This window comes from Taurulus bubalis, assembly GCF_910589615.1.
Source record: "Taurulus bubalis genome assembly, chromosome: 6".
Classification (NCBI taxonomy): domain Eukaryota; kingdom Metazoa; phylum Chordata; class Actinopteri; order Perciformes; family Cottidae; genus Taurulus; species Taurulus bubalis.
In genome coordinates, this window is record NC_136594.1 from 3,765,762 (window position 1) to 3,780,324 (window position 14,563).

At 43.5% G+C, this 14,563-nt stretch overlaps 2 protein-coding genes across 2 annotated transcripts in view; one reads left to right on the forward strand and one right to left on the reverse strand.

Moving 5' to 3' along the window:
* The window catches only part of nup133 (nucleoporin 133), a gene marked incomplete at its 5' end in the record, with an annotated part of 22,918 nt that extends 19,117 nt beyond the window's left edge, over positions 1-3,801 (reverse strand). The window contains 5 exons of the mRNA XM_079220359.1: positions 177-347; positions 1,216-1,449; positions 2,497-2,600; positions 2,688-2,803; positions 3,674-3,801. Of these exons, the coding sequence (XP_079076485.1) occupies positions 177-347; positions 1,216-1,449; positions 2,497-2,600; positions 2,688-2,803; positions 3,674-3,801 (753 nt within the window). The remainder of the gene's footprint in view (positions 1-176; positions 348-1,215; positions 1,450-2,496; positions 2,601-2,687; positions 2,804-3,673) is intronic.
* Positions 3,802-5,836: 2,035 nt separating this feature from the next.
* Positions 5,837-10,872, forward strand: taf5l (TAF5-like RNA polymerase II, p300/CBP-associated factor (PCAF)-associated factor). The gene is made up of 5 exons (XM_079219741.1): positions 5,837-5,945; positions 6,314-6,455; positions 6,639-6,743; positions 7,119-7,900; positions 8,632-10,872. Exons 2-5 carry the CDS (start codon positions 6,317-6,319, stop codon positions 9,427-9,429), a joined length of 1,824 nt encoding a protein of 607 aa, XP_079075867.1. The 5' UTR covers positions 5,837-5,945; positions 6,314-6,316; the 3' UTR covers positions 9,430-10,872.
* Positions 10,873-14,563: the final 3,691 nt, after the last annotated feature.

Sequence of the window (14,563 nt, forward strand, 5' to 3'; positions counted from 1 at the left end):
TCTAAATCTAGATTTAAATGGAGGACTATTGAGTCCTTCAATGAAGAGCTTCTGTAGCAGGTTGTGTAATTATTAACTTCAGTTTATTGCGTCAGGATTATTTTTAGGGATCATTAAAATCTGCCCACCGCCCCCTGAACTCCACTTTACGGTAAAAACCCGTCAGCGGGACTCACGGTGTCGTTGGCCGGCGGGGAGAGGATGCCGAACAGGCTGGAGACGCGGCGCCCGATGCCGGAGAGCACGCCCTGACCCTGCTGCAGCGCTCGGTACTGCAGCTTCCCCGAGGAATCGGCACTCGCCCTCACCAGCCGACTCTTCATGGAGGACAGGATGAAGCTTCCGCCCTGAGAGGAGCGCAGAGTCAGGAATGAAGACGGAAAATATAGCAGATAAAATAAAAGAGGGGCTAGCGATATGGATTCACTAGTAGTGCGGTTTTACAGTCAAGTTAGAGCAGTGGTTCTCAAACTGTGGGGCGCGACCCTCTAGTGGGGTGCGGAGGTATTACAGGTGGGGCGCGGGAAGATTTTATTTCTTCTTTTTTTACATATTTTTTCATAATCCTTTATTAATCCCAGAGTGGGAACATTATTCTCTGCATTTGACCCATCCTCACACATATCTGCACTCATTTTGTTTAACACAAGTTGAACGTTCTTGTTATGATCTTTATATTCAGTGCAAAACAGGTTAATTGCAGCCACAATATATATATATATATATATATATATATATATATATCTCAGATATTTTTTGCACAGATAGAACTTTATTTGCATTGTTCTAACAAAGTGATTGCACATGTTATTAGTTTTTGTCGAGCGATCTGGTTTACTTGAAAGTGATTTAAATTTTCTTTATTCTATTATTTGAAAAAGGCACGGATGGAGGAGTCACAAAAAGTAAATAAAAATGCAGCATGGACCATTTTGTTAGAATTTTGTTGCCCGAACAAAATTCTAACAAAATGGTTAAAATCAATGAATTTTGAACTAAACCACTGGTTCTCAAACTTTTTCTGTCACGCCCCACTTTGGAGGAAGAAAAATGTTCATGCCCCCAGGGGCATGAAAGTTTGAGAACCAGGGGCATGAAAAATGTTCATGCTGGGGCGTGCAGAGGGGCGTGCAGAGCGTGACAGAAAAAGTTTGAGAACCACTGAGTTAGAGGTTTCAACTGCAAAGACATAAAAATAAAATCAGATTTACTGACAGTGACGGCAACGACAAAGTTGCAGAGATCTCCCAGGTCCACGTCCGTCTCCGTGTAGTTGCCCTCCTGGGCCAGGCTGGTCCACAGGCGGGCCGTTCCCTCCGCGGCCACGGCCAGGACGGAGATGGACTGAACGGGGGCCGTCTCCAGCGGGGCGGCGGACGACACGGCCACGAGGTCGGCGGTGTAGCTGTACTCGCTGCCGGGCAGCTGCAGCTCCTTACACACCGACAGCTGCAGGAGAACACACACGTGGGCTGTTGTTAAGGCTCCATAATACAGCTTGAAAAACTCGGTGACGGCTCAAAGAGGCACTTTTAGGGAATCTTGCTCATATCGTGCTGGATGTTCAGTTATGATCAAAATATCTTTTAAAAGGTTTTTTTTTTTTGCAGATATACATTTTTTCCCCCAAGACTTTGCTTAACAAATACATACAATAAACACAAGTATTGGAATTAATTTGGGGTTCCTACGACGACTCAAACACAGAGAAAAAGAAAAAAAGGTCTAGAGACAAAATTGGTTCCATGGTTTTTAAAGGGTTAACATATTAGAGTCACGTTAGCTTAAATTTTGTTAAGAGACAAAACAATGTTTTGTATAACACACTTTTTTTATGAAAAACAAACTATCTTAAATAAAGTAATCATAAATAATACAGTTCCTCTGTATTAATAAAGGTATAAATGACTTCTCTACCATTATAGCAAACTAGGAAGATTTTTTCAAGTCGCTCATGATGGTAATTTACAACAATCAACTTATTGTGAATCTTTTAAATTTTTTTATTGCGATCTAATCCTATATTGTTCCAGCTCTAGCTGCGAATAACGATCACTTTCAGTAGATTAGGCTGTTAACTACATTTTGATGCATGAGAAAATATTGAAAAATTAGCATCACAGTTTCTCAGAGCCCTTGGCGACGTCTTCAAACAGACAGTAAAACACCAAAAAGTTGTAATTTAAAACAACCATGTGACGCAGACTTAACTAGCAAATCTTCACAACTGAGAAGCTGGAAACCTTTAGAATGTAGCTGACGTAAACAATCAATCAGTTATCAAAAAGTGTTGATGATGGATTTACGAAATAAGAGAGGAGGAGCGTCTGCAACATCAGTACAGTCAAATAAAACTAAAGTAAGCAGTGAAAGATGTCGCCGTGAACTGAAACTAAATTAAATGAATATGCTTGGCTAAAAAAAACTAAAGAAGAAGAAGAGGTTTGATGTTAACCGACACTTTGCAGCTTTAATTCTCTAGACTTTCGACTGTACCTTGGCCACCGCGGTCTGGCAGATCTTCCAGATGATCAGCCTCTCTCCACAAACCATCCAGGCCCAGCCGCTCTCATCCACCTTCACCGAGATCTGGTCGTCAACTAGAGGGACAATGCAATGCTGTTTTTAATTCAACAACAAGGAACAGGAAGTGAATTTCCCCCAACAGAGACGGGGGTTTTCTTTACCATCAGCCATCGTCAGCGCCTCCATCACTTTGACCGGCAGCGATGAGCCGAAGGTCTGCACGTCGTAGTTGATCGAGTCTGCAGCCGAATGGCTCTGCACCCTGGTGGGCGTCGACCTAAAGGAGAGTTAAACATCCCAGGGTTCATACACACTTTGACCAATGGATTTCATGACTTTTCCATGACTTTAAACCAAATGTCCATGAGCAAACATTTAGTGAAATCTGGGTGTAAACAGTAAAAAGTGAGTAAATGTAGTATTTAAACTAACAATGAGAACACAAAGCATACAGTAAACCTTAAATGACACAAATGAATGAGACAATAGTTTGATTAAAAGAATAAACATTTATATAGATGCCTGTATGTATGCCTGCTTATATTTTGAGTCTTTCTTTTAAAAGCATATTCATTATTTCAAACTCAGCGTAAATGAACGTCATGAACACATGAATATAACACATTTACATGACTTTTACAACACTTTTGTTTTATTTTATTTTTTTTCCAAGGACTTTTCCAGGCCTGGAAATAACCATTTTAAAATTCCATGACTTTCCCAGGTTTTCCATGACCGTAAGACATTTTCAGGTAGAGGTCATGTGTACAGCATGAACAACATAACATAGGCAATGCATGTGACAGAAATGATTCATATAATGAGTAGTAGGCAAGATGAAACTAGCATAAATATCACTAACACTTTTGATAATAATTAAGATATGTTTCTTAATATTAACCCTCATTAATATAAATGGGGTGAACTAAACTAAAAAACAGCAACAGAAGACCACAAACTTGAATCACTGTTAATAAAGTGAACGTTTTAACCATGTTTACAATAGGGTTATTGTATTTGACTCCATTATGTGTAGCCAAGTGGGGCTAAATAAATACCAGTTGAGTATATATGTATATATTGTTGATGTACATGTACATACACACACATACAACACAGCTAGCTGCCCTTCAGTGCTTCCACTCACCTCGCCGACAGCCCGGTCCTGCGCGGGGAGGAGAACAGCAGGCTGCTGGCCGCGGAGAGGCTCTTCCTCCCGGCGGCGCGGCCCTGCTGCCGGCGGCCGGAGCTCGGCGCGGCTCGGGGGGTGAACATGTCCGCTGCGGGGCGAGGACTGCTGGACGGGAGAGGAATGGGTGCGAAGTTTAGCCGGGAAACAACTGTGTTAGCGCCGTCAACAGTTACTAGTCCAAACAGCGCGCGGTGCAGTCGCTCGAAATACGCGTCATCACTGTGCGACGGAAAGTCCCGCCCATCGCAAAAACGACTTAAAAAGAAGTTGCTGTATTTTTACACACACACACACACACACACACACACACACACACACACACACACACACACACACACACACACACACACACACACATATATATATATATATATATATTTTTTTTTTTCACCAGTGTTTGAAATATTTTTTTTTTAATTAAAATTAATAACAGGCATCTTTCCATTCGGATAGTTCTTGTTTTTGTCAAGTTTCTTTAATAAGAAATGTATAAATACATATAAATACATATTTAAAATTATATATTTATAATTATAAAAATATATAAAACATAATATATATATGTATTTATAATTATATATATATATATATATATATACATACATATATATATATATATATGTATGTATATATATATGTATATATATATATATTTAAAGAAACTTGACAACAAAAACAAGAACTATCTGAATGGAAAGATGTCTGTTATTAATTTTAATAATAAAAAAATATATATATACTTCAAACACTGGTGAAATGTACTGTATTTTACTCTACTATACTTGTCTGACAGCTTTAGGTACTTTGCAGATTCAGATTATTAATACAGAATATAAATCGACAAATAAAACTATGTATTATTATCGATTTGCTCGCTGTGTATTATGAAGTTAAAAATAGCCCCTACTTTAACTGCTTCAACATTAAAATGGTGAAACTATAGACTGTGTATACAACGTTATACATGAATGAATCAGTGATTATAATCCAACACTAAGATATATAGTATTAAGAAATGTGAATTTTACCAATCTGAATGTTCATTTGACTTATTATACTTTAAGTATTTCTATTTTATATATATTTGTTATTACTATTTTGTGGCATCACTACTTGGACTCCACCACTGGACGAATAAATCAACACACCAAAAATCACCTCTGGCCAAAGCAATCACTCAACACTCAACACCGTTACCCTGTTGTTTGTTTGCTTGGCTACATCTATGCACTATTGTTTTGTTTGCCTTGTTAGTTGATTTAATTGAATATTGTTAAATTATTTGTATATATTGTGCATTTTTCTTATTATTCTATTTTTTATATATAGTATTGCTTACATGTATAAATGCTGCTGTAGCGAAAACAAATCTCCTAGAGGGATTAATAAAGTATTTTAGTATTTTGTTTTGTATATATCTTTCATCCCTGTTGCTTCTTTATATATATATTTTATCTTTTATGTTGTGTGTTTATTTGTATCTTCAAGTTGTAAGGCGCTACTATGACTACAAATTTCCCCTTGGGGATTAATAAAGTATCTATCTATTTATCTATATCAACCCAGCATATTTCTGATATTGAATGAATGAATATATATATATACACTTTATTAATCCCCAAGGAGAAATTTGTTGTCAGAGTAGCAGCAATTTACAGACTAAAAACAACATATTAAAAACAACAGGGATGAGAGATATATACAAAAAATACAAATACAATTCAATACAAATACAATTAAAATAGCTGGGATGAAAGATATGTACAGCAAAAAAGCACAGAGTATTATTTAGGAAATTAAATTAAACTTAAAAAACAGAGTGCGAACTACTCCTACAAGTTGACATTTTAATGAATAACATTAGCTATTTAGTGACCGACGTCCACTCGCTCTTATTTCTCTTAATTATTCAACGAAGTTTCTGTGAGTTTGGTTCAAATTGCGAGAAGAAGAAAAAAGAAAAAAAAATCCAGACAAAAGTAGTAGATCGCCGTCACATTCACCTTGTGATGCTAACGGCGGGAGCCAGGGCGACGAGTCGATCCCCGATAGCCGTTCGTTCCCCCATCAGAGATGAAAGCTGGTTTTGATGGAGGCTGACCGGGGGGGGCGGAAGACCACGATGGCGCGGCGACATAGCTTCAGCTAGGAACCGAGGTCGCGTTCAACCCTCCTCGCTACGCTCGCGCACAGCCCCGGAGCACGGAGAGGAACCGCCCGATATGCAGTGAGTACCGACCGACCGTTGGAGCCGCGGAACCGGGATCGATCCCGCGTAAAGTTTGGAGCCGCCAGGCCCGCTGGCGCTCAGTTAGCTCGGGTTAGCTCAGCTTCATCCTCCTTAACGGAGGAGCCAGCCGCGTCTTCACACTGGATTAACGCGTAAACAACGCGTCGTTTCGGGCTTCCGCGTTCGTCTCGCGCCGCCACGTTTGTTTATATCATCAGAAAATGGTGTATTTAGCGTGTTTTAACGCCTCAGAAAAAAAATGGAGGCAGACGTGCACACACACACATACGCACACCGTGTTTCACCGTGTTGGACAGGTGTGTGCTCTCCTCTCAGGTGTGTGACCCCGTGTGTCCCCCCCTCAGGTCATGAAGCGGGTTCGCACTGAGCAGATCCAGTACGCGGTGGCTCAGTACCTGAAGCGGCGGCAGTATGTGGACACCGACGGCTCTCTGAAGGGAACCAAGCTGCTCCAGTCTGCGGAGGAGATGGCTGCCAGTCTCACAGGTGAGGTGGTGGCGTGTGTCATGTCACCTGTATTTAATTTAATGCATTAGTATACATTAAAGCCCTCTAAATACCCGCACAGGTGTTTTTTTTAATTATTGTGGCTTTGTGCCAAGCTGATTTTTAAATGCATTTGAAGTTTCTGGTCTCCCTTCATGTCCCTCTTCCTGTTTCCCTGAGCAGTGCAGACGGAGTCGGGCTCCACCAACATCGTCTCTGCGGCGCCGTGCCAGTCTGACCCCCAGCAGTACGAGACCCAGTACTCCAGGCTGCGCTCCTTTCTGTCAGGTATCACACGATTCCTCAGCCGTGTGTGTGTGTGTTTCACACTCCTGCTGCACCTGTCACTGAGATCCTCAGCTCTGTGTGTGTGTGTGTTCCTGTTTACCACATCACTTTGACCACTTTAATTGCACTCATCTGGTGCAATATAAATACATTTAAGTACTTTTATATGCTTTTTTTGATTCCGTCTGTATATGTAACTTAATATTGCTACTGTATTTTTCTTCTTCACTGTTTTTATTATTACTTGATATTTTTTAATTTACTATGTGTCTCTTGTGTGCATTGCTGCTGTAATCCTACAATTTCCCCACTGGCACTAATACATGATTATTTTATTACCAGCCGTTTAAATGTTTTTCATTTCCCATTAATCAGAAACGGACATATCCTGGGCGAAGGAAGTGAGCAGCGTCCTGTACCCGCTCTTCGTCTACCTCCACCTGGACCTGGTGCACTGCGGCCTGAAGGGGGCGGTGGACGGTTTCTACAGTCGTTTCCACGGCGCCTTCCTGCAGGACGGCGAGCAGCGCGCCACCATCGAGCAGCTGCGCCACGTTCTCACCGCTCAGGACGTGGCGGCCAACCCCAAGCTGAGCGCCTTCCTGGAGCACAAGTACGTGGTGCACCTGGCGGAGCCGGCGTACGGCTACCTGCTGCGCTACCTGCAGAGCGAGGACAACAGCGCCCTCTGCAGGGCCCTGAGCACGCACCTGCAGGTGGAGGTCACGGCCTCGAGGCGCACGGACTACCAGCTGTACGGAGGAGCCGCTGCCGCCGCCGCCGGAGGGGCGACCGCCGCCCCGATCTCCACCTCCTCCTCCTCCTGGGCCGGGGTGGACGGGGCGCAGGGCGCCGACGGGGTGGAGGTCCCGGCGGGGGTCCCGCAGAGCGAGGCGGCCCTGGAGACCCTGCAGGACTGCATCAAGAAGGTCCGCGAGGGGCCGCCCACGCTCACCACCGTGTGCTTCTACGCCTTCCACCACACGGAGCACACGCTGAACACCGCCGAGGTGTCGGCCGACAGCCGGCTGCTGGCCGCCGGCTTCGACAGCTCCACGGTGAAACTGTGGAGCCTGCGAGCCAGAAAGCTGAAGGCCAAAGCGCATCGGGCCGACGTGTCGCTCATCCACCTGGCCTGTGACGTGCTGGAGGACGAGGTGAGTGGAGGGACGGTTGTTTTTAATGTGTTTAATCACGGCTGGTTTCAGTCAGTAAGAGAGTAGACTGTGCAGTTGACTTTGTTTTTTTTTTACAATTTGTGATATGCATAGCTTATTATGGCTTTTGTTCAGTCAAGTACTACTCTTTTGTTTCATGAAGTAAAAAAAAAAGGTTTCCAGAGTCCTGAATGCTGTTTTTAAAATGGCCAGTTTTGTCTAAATGATCATTTAAAACCCAAAGATAATGAATTAAACGGCTGTAAAAAGCAGCAAATCCTCATATTTGAGAAGCCCGACCCACAGATTATTTAAAATGTTTCCTTCGCTGCTTCCAGCTTTTTCCAATGTGAATTTTAACTTCTTTTTTTTCATCGTTTAAAACTAATAATATAATTAAATAAACGGCTGCAAAAAGCAATAAATCCTCATATTTGAGAAGCCCGACCCACAGAATATTTAAAATTTTTCCTCAACAGCGTAATTGACCCAAAAATTCTCTGAGTCCAGCTTTTTTTTAGCTTATTTCTATGATCTTCAAAATTTGAGTTTTGGACAAAGACAGACATTTAAAAGTTGTCTTCTTGGTCGACCGGATAATGTTTCTGACATGAGGAAATAACATCGAATGAATAGAATTGTTGCTTTCAGCCCAAAAAGAGAAACGTATCATTGCTTTTTTAAATTGCCTGTTTTTCTATAAAGTATTGAACCTTTCCGTTTCCCCGCAGGCGGAGGAGGAAGACGGCTCCGGCAGCGAGATCAAGACGCTGCGGGGTCACAGCGGCCCGGTGTTCCGCACCGCCTTCCTGACGGACAGCTCCGGCCTGCTGTCCTGCTCCGAGGACACGACCATCCGCTACTGGGACCTGGGCAGCTTCTCCAACACGGCGCTGTACCGGGGCCACGCCTACCCGGTGTGGGACGTGGACGTGAGCCCCTGCAGCCTCTACTTCGCCAGCGGCTCCCACGACCGCACGGCCCGCCTCTGGACGTTCTCCCGCACCTACCCGCTGCGGCTGTACGCTGGGCACCTGGCCGACGTCGACTGCGTCAAATTCCACCCCAACTCCAACTACCTGGCCACCGGCTCCACGGACAAGACCGTGCGGCTGTGGAGCACCCAGCAGGGGGCGTCCGTCCGCCTCTTCACGGGCCACCGCGGCCCCGTGCTGGCGCTCGCCTTCTCGCCCGACGGGAAGTACTTGGCGTCCGCCGGCGAGGACCAGAGGGTGAAGCTGTGGGACCTGTCCTCGGGGACGCTGTCCAAAGACCTGCGGGGACACACGGACAGCGTCACCAGCCTGTCCTTCAGCCCCGACAGCAGCCTGGTGGCGTCGTCCTCTATAGACAACTCGGTCCGGGTGTGGGACATCCGGAACTCCCACGGCGGGACGCCGGCCGACGGCTCGTCCGGCGAGCTGGTGGGACTGTACAGCGGGAGCACCAGCAACGTGCTGAACGTCCAGTTCACGGCCTGCAACCTGCTGCTGGTGACGGGCACCGCTCAAGAGAAGGCGGAGGCGTAGCCTCGGACGTCTCCTTTTCTTTGTGGTTCGATATCTCGGTTTCTTCCTGACTACAACCACTCGGAGGTTAAAGGCCGCCAGCTGCACAGGAGTCCTTTTTTTGTTTTGTTTTTAGTTCTCGGCATTTAAAAGTCTCTCTTCTCCTTTTCAGAACTTTAGGCATTCAGTTCTCGACAGGTGATCCTTTGTGGTGTCGTCTAATTACCAAAGCGTCCTCGCTAGATGTCAGTATTAAATGAGCTCCGGGTCCGGTGCCTTGGTGGTCAAAAACTGTTTACCCTGCTGTCGTGCACAAGTTTTATTATCTATTACAGCGGCACACGACTGTTTTGAAAAAAAGCATTTTTCTTGTTCAATAAAAAAAAAAAAAAAATAACTAAATTGGAAATTTGCAAAAATCAGTTTGACCTAAAAATGTTTATTTATTGAACTGAGAAAATGACAAAGCAGACGGTTACATTGGTGTTGCACTGATGAGTATTATGGGATGGCTGTTCCCTGGTGGTCAGAGTACTAGGAGCTGCAGCTTTAATCTCCAGCGTGTGTTTAGCCTAGCTTAGCACAATTACTGGAAGCAGGGGGAAACTGCTAGCCCAGCTCTATCGCAAGTAAGAAGAAAACTAAAATATATATTATATATTTGCACCTTCCTCCAACTCTGAGACATCTTATTAGCATACACCTATTGTGTAGGCACCACACATCTTTAATTACTGAAATAAGGTCTGAAATAAACACGAGTGATTGACTGCTGGCTTTGTGCACGTGACGGTTTTTGATCATTTTGTTCTGAAATAATATAAAGAGCTGAATGTCGGGAGCTTCTGGGAAACGGTGTTTCGTTACACGGCCGCTTTGAAAAAGACTTTTCGAATAAACAACGACGTTAGTTTGTTTGTGTTCAGGCTGTATTTTTAGTTATTAGAGTATTTACAAATGTCAATATCATTTTTGAAGGACTACTGGAACTAAAGCAGGTTAATCTGGTTTGAACTAGTTCTGACTTGGGAAGACAACAAAGAGGAATACTCGCAACATGCAGGACTGTTCCTTTAAAGATCTCTTTAAAAAATAAAAAGTGTAATAAGCCTTGTTGAGGACATTTCTAAGAATTAAAATCTGTATTTTTTGTTTGCACTTTTCTGCGAGTGGCATGAACGGTGCAATGTTTAAAAAGTGTATATAAATACTGTATTTTTGTAATATTTTGGCTACCAAGAGTTGACATCCAGGTTGAGGTGAACAAGGGCTAAACAATACTGACCTAGAAACTGATTTCATACATTCAAAGTGTGATACTCTTTTTTTTTTCTTCTTTTAAATATATATATATAGTTGTTTTGCATATTTCATTCATAAATCCTGGAAGTTGTACTTTATGTTTGTCAGTAACCTTTTGTTGCCTCCTGTAGCCCAAAACAAGGAATAAATAACAGAATCTATTTGAAAAAATGCTTCAGTATGTTCCTTTTTTATTTCCTCATCTTGTGCTTCAGCTTCATACATGAAACGTATGAAGCTGATGTTGTTAAAGCTGACAGGAGCAGACTCCTCTCCAACTAGACTACACATTTAGAAACAAGCACTGAGGAGTTCTGCTCCCTTCAAGCATCAGTAGCGTGTACTTCCGTATACAGTCCTTGTATTTATTTATAAAGAGCGTACAATAACTTTTATTGAGCCAACCCTCATTGATCTAAATGGGGTGGACGAAATAATAGAAACACCGGTCCATTCAATTTCATACATTTCAACAAATTGCTCTGATCTAAATGATCATACGGTCGCATCAACACTTGGAAATGACGGTAGGTACTCTGATATTTCACTGAAGTAAAAGTACTACACAAAGATCTTGACTGCAGGCCTTTAACGAACAGAGTATTGCTACACACTGGTGACACAATGTTGTGTGTCTTTGAGTTTGAGGTTGTTGTGCATCTCTTTGAGGTCGTTGTGCGTCTCTTTGTGGCAATTTTGTGTCTCTCAAGTAAAAGTACTACACAAAGATCTTGAATGCAGGGCTTTAACGAACAGAGTATTTCTACACACTGGTGACACAATGTTGTGTGTCTTTGGGGTCATTTTGAGGTTGTTTTGTGTCTCTTTGAGGTTGTTGTGCGTCTATAAGGTTGTTGTGTCTCTTTGTGGTCATGTTGTGTCTCTTTGAGGTTGTTGTGCGTCTCTTTGAGGTCGTAGTGTGTCACTTTGAGGTCGTTGTGTGTCACTTTGAGGTTGTGCGTCTCTTTGAGGTTGTTGTGTCTCTTTGAGGTTGTTGTGTCTCTTTGAGGTCGTTGTGTGTCACTTTGAGGTCGTTGTGTGTCACTTTGAGGTCGTGCGTCTCTTTGTGGTCATGTTGTGTCTCTTTGAGGTTGTTGTGTGTCTCTTTGAGGTTGTTGTGTCTCTTTGAGGTCGTTGTGCGTCTCTTTGTGGTCATGTTGTGTCTCTTTGAGATTGTTGTGTGTCTCCGAGGTTGTTGTGTGTCTCTTTGAGGTCGTTGTGTGTCTTTGAGTTTGAGGTTGTTGTGCATCTCTTTGAGGTCGTTGTGCGTCTCTTTGTGGTCATGTTGTGTCTCTTTGAGGTTGTTGTGTGTCACTTTGAGGTTGTTGTGTGTCACTTTGAGGTCGTTGTGTGTCTTTGAGGTTGTTATGCATCTCTTTGAGGTCGTTGTGCGTCTCTTTGAGGTTGTTGTGTCTCTTTGAGGTCGTTGTGTGTCTCTTTGAAGTCGTTGTGCGTCTCTTTGAGATTGTTGTGTGTCTCTGAGGTTGTTATGTGTCTCTTTGAGGTCGTTGTGTGTCTTTGAGTTTGAGGTTGTTGTGCATCTCTTTGAGGTAATTTTGTGTCTCTCAAGTAAAAGTACTACACAAAGATCTTGAATGCAGGGCTTTAACGAACAGAGTATTTCTACACACTGGTGTGTACTTCTTTCATACAAGAAATAGTCCCGAGTCCTTTCCCACCACTGCCCTCTACCGCCCCCTTCAGGCCGCAGGGCGCCGTGTCCCGGTGCAGGGAGTTAAAGCACAGAGCAGATATACTGTATTTATCTAATTGAGTACAAACCTTCCTGAAAGGTAATGTCACGACACACAACTGTGGTCGTACACACACACCTTAAGCTATGTGAAGAATCCAGAGACTGCAGCAGGAATGCTGTTGTTGACAGAAGGCCAGTGTGCAGCAGTGAGGCTCAGCGGTGTGCGTGGCAGGGTGCAGCAGAGACGGTGAGGCGCACCCTGAATGTGTCCGGGGCGGAAAGAGAGGAGGAAGTTCAGTGTCTGTTCGTTGTGCGTCTCTTTGAGGTCGTTGTGTGTCTCTTTGAGGTTGTTGTGTGTCTCTTTGAGGTCATTTGGTGTCTCTTTGAGGTCGTTTGGTGTCTCTTTGAGGTCGTTGTGCGTCTCTTTAAGGTCGTTTTGTGTCTCTTTGAGGTCATTTTGTGTCTCTTTGAGGTTGTTGTGCGTCTCTTTGAGGTTGTTGTGCACCTCTGTGGTCGTTTTGTGTCTCTTTGTGGTCGTTTTGTGTCTCTTTGAGGTCATTTGGTGTCTCTTTTAGGTTGTTGTGTGTCTCTTTGTGGTCGTTTTGTGTCTCTTTGAGGTCGTTTTGTGTATCTTTGAGGTTGTTGTGCGTCTCTTTGTGGTCATTTTGTGTCTCTTTGAGGTCATTTGGTGTCTCTTTGAGGTTGTTGTGCGTCTCTTTGTGTTCATTTTGTGTCTCTCTGAGGTCATTTTGAGGTTGTTTAGTGTCTCTGAGGTCATGTTCTGTGTCTTTGAGGTTGTTGTGTGTCTCTTTGAGATCATTGTGTGTCTCTTTGAGATCATTGTGTGTCTCTTTGAGATCATTGTGCGTCTCTTTGAGGTCATTGTGCGTCTCCTTGAGGTCGTTGTGTGTCCCATTGTTAACATTTGCGTCTCTTTGAGACCGTTGTGCGTTTCTTTGAGTTTGAGGTCGCTGTGCGTCTTTTTGAGGTCGGTGTGCGTTTCTTTGAGTTTGAGGTTGTTGTGCGTCTCTTTGAGGTCATTGTGTGTCTCTTTGAGGTCGTTGTGTGTCTCTTTGAGGTCGTTGTGCGTCTCTTTGAGGTCGTTGTGCGTCTCTTTGTCGTCCTTTTGTGTCTCTTTGTGGTCATTATGTGTCTCTTTGAGGTCTTTGGGTGTCTCGTTGTGGTCATTTTGTGTCTCTCGTCATTTGCGTCTCTTTGAGGTCATTTTGTGTCTCGTTGAGGTCATGATGTGTCTCTTTGGGGTCATTTTTTGTCTCTTTGTGGTCATTTTGTATCTTTCGTCATGTTGTGTCTCTTTGTGGTCATTTTGTTTCTCTCGTCATGTGCGTGTCGTGGTCAGTTTGGGTCCCTTTGAGGTCATTATGTGTTTCTTTATTGTCATTGATGTCATTTTGTGTCTCTTTGGGATCATGAGTCTCGTTGGGGTCACTTTGTGTCTCTTTGGGGTCATGAGTCTCTTTGGGGTCACTTTGTGTCTCTTTGGGGTCATGAGTCTCTTTGGGGTCATGAGTCTCGTTGGGGTCACTTTGTGTCTCTTTGGGGTCATGAGTCTCGTTGGGGTCACTTTGTGTCTCTTTGTGGTCGTGTTGTGTCTCTTTGGGGTCCTTCTCACACAAAATGAGGTCGTTGTGTGACTCTTCAAGGTCATTGTGTGTCTCTTTGAGGTCGTTGTGCATCTCTTTGTAGTCCTTGTGGTCATTGTGTGTCTCTTTGTTGTTGTTTTGTGTCTCTTTGTGGTCATTGTGTGTCTCTTTGTGGTCATTTTGTGTCTCTTTGTGGTCATTTTGTGTCTCTTTGTTGTTGTTTTGTGTCTCTTTGTGGTCATTTTGTGTCTCTTTGTGGTCATTTTGTGTCTCTTTGTTGTTGTTTTGTGTCTCTTTGTGGTCATATTGTGTCTCTTCGTGGTTGTTTTGTGTCTCTTTGTGGTTGTTTTGTGTCTCTTTGTGGTCATTGTGTGTCTCTTTGTTGTTGTTTTGTGTCTCTTTGTGGTTGTTTTGTGTCTCTTTGCGGTTGGTTTGTGTCTCTTTGCGGTTGGTTTGTGTCTCTTTGAGGTCGTTGTGCATTTCTTGGTGGTCATTTTGTGTCTCTTTTTTTTATACTATAGGTCATATATGCAGTAAAGACAGTATACAGTAG

What these genes read in the sequence shown, in the direction of transcription:
- taf5l (XM_079219741.1), top strand. Translation starts at nt 6,317, where the DNA reads ATGAAGCGGGTTCGCACTGAGCAGATCCAGTACGCGGTGGCTCAGTAC. An exon ending in GATGGCTGCCAGTCTCACAG is followed by an intron (nt 6,456 to 6,638) that starts GTGAGGTGGTGG and finishes TTCCCTGAGCAG; the next exon opens with TGCAGACGGAGTCGGGCTCC. An exon ending in GCTGCGCTCCTTTCTGTCAG is followed by an intron (nt 6,744 to 7,118) that starts GTATCACACGAT and finishes CCCATTAATCAG; the next exon opens with AAACGGACATATCCTGGGCG.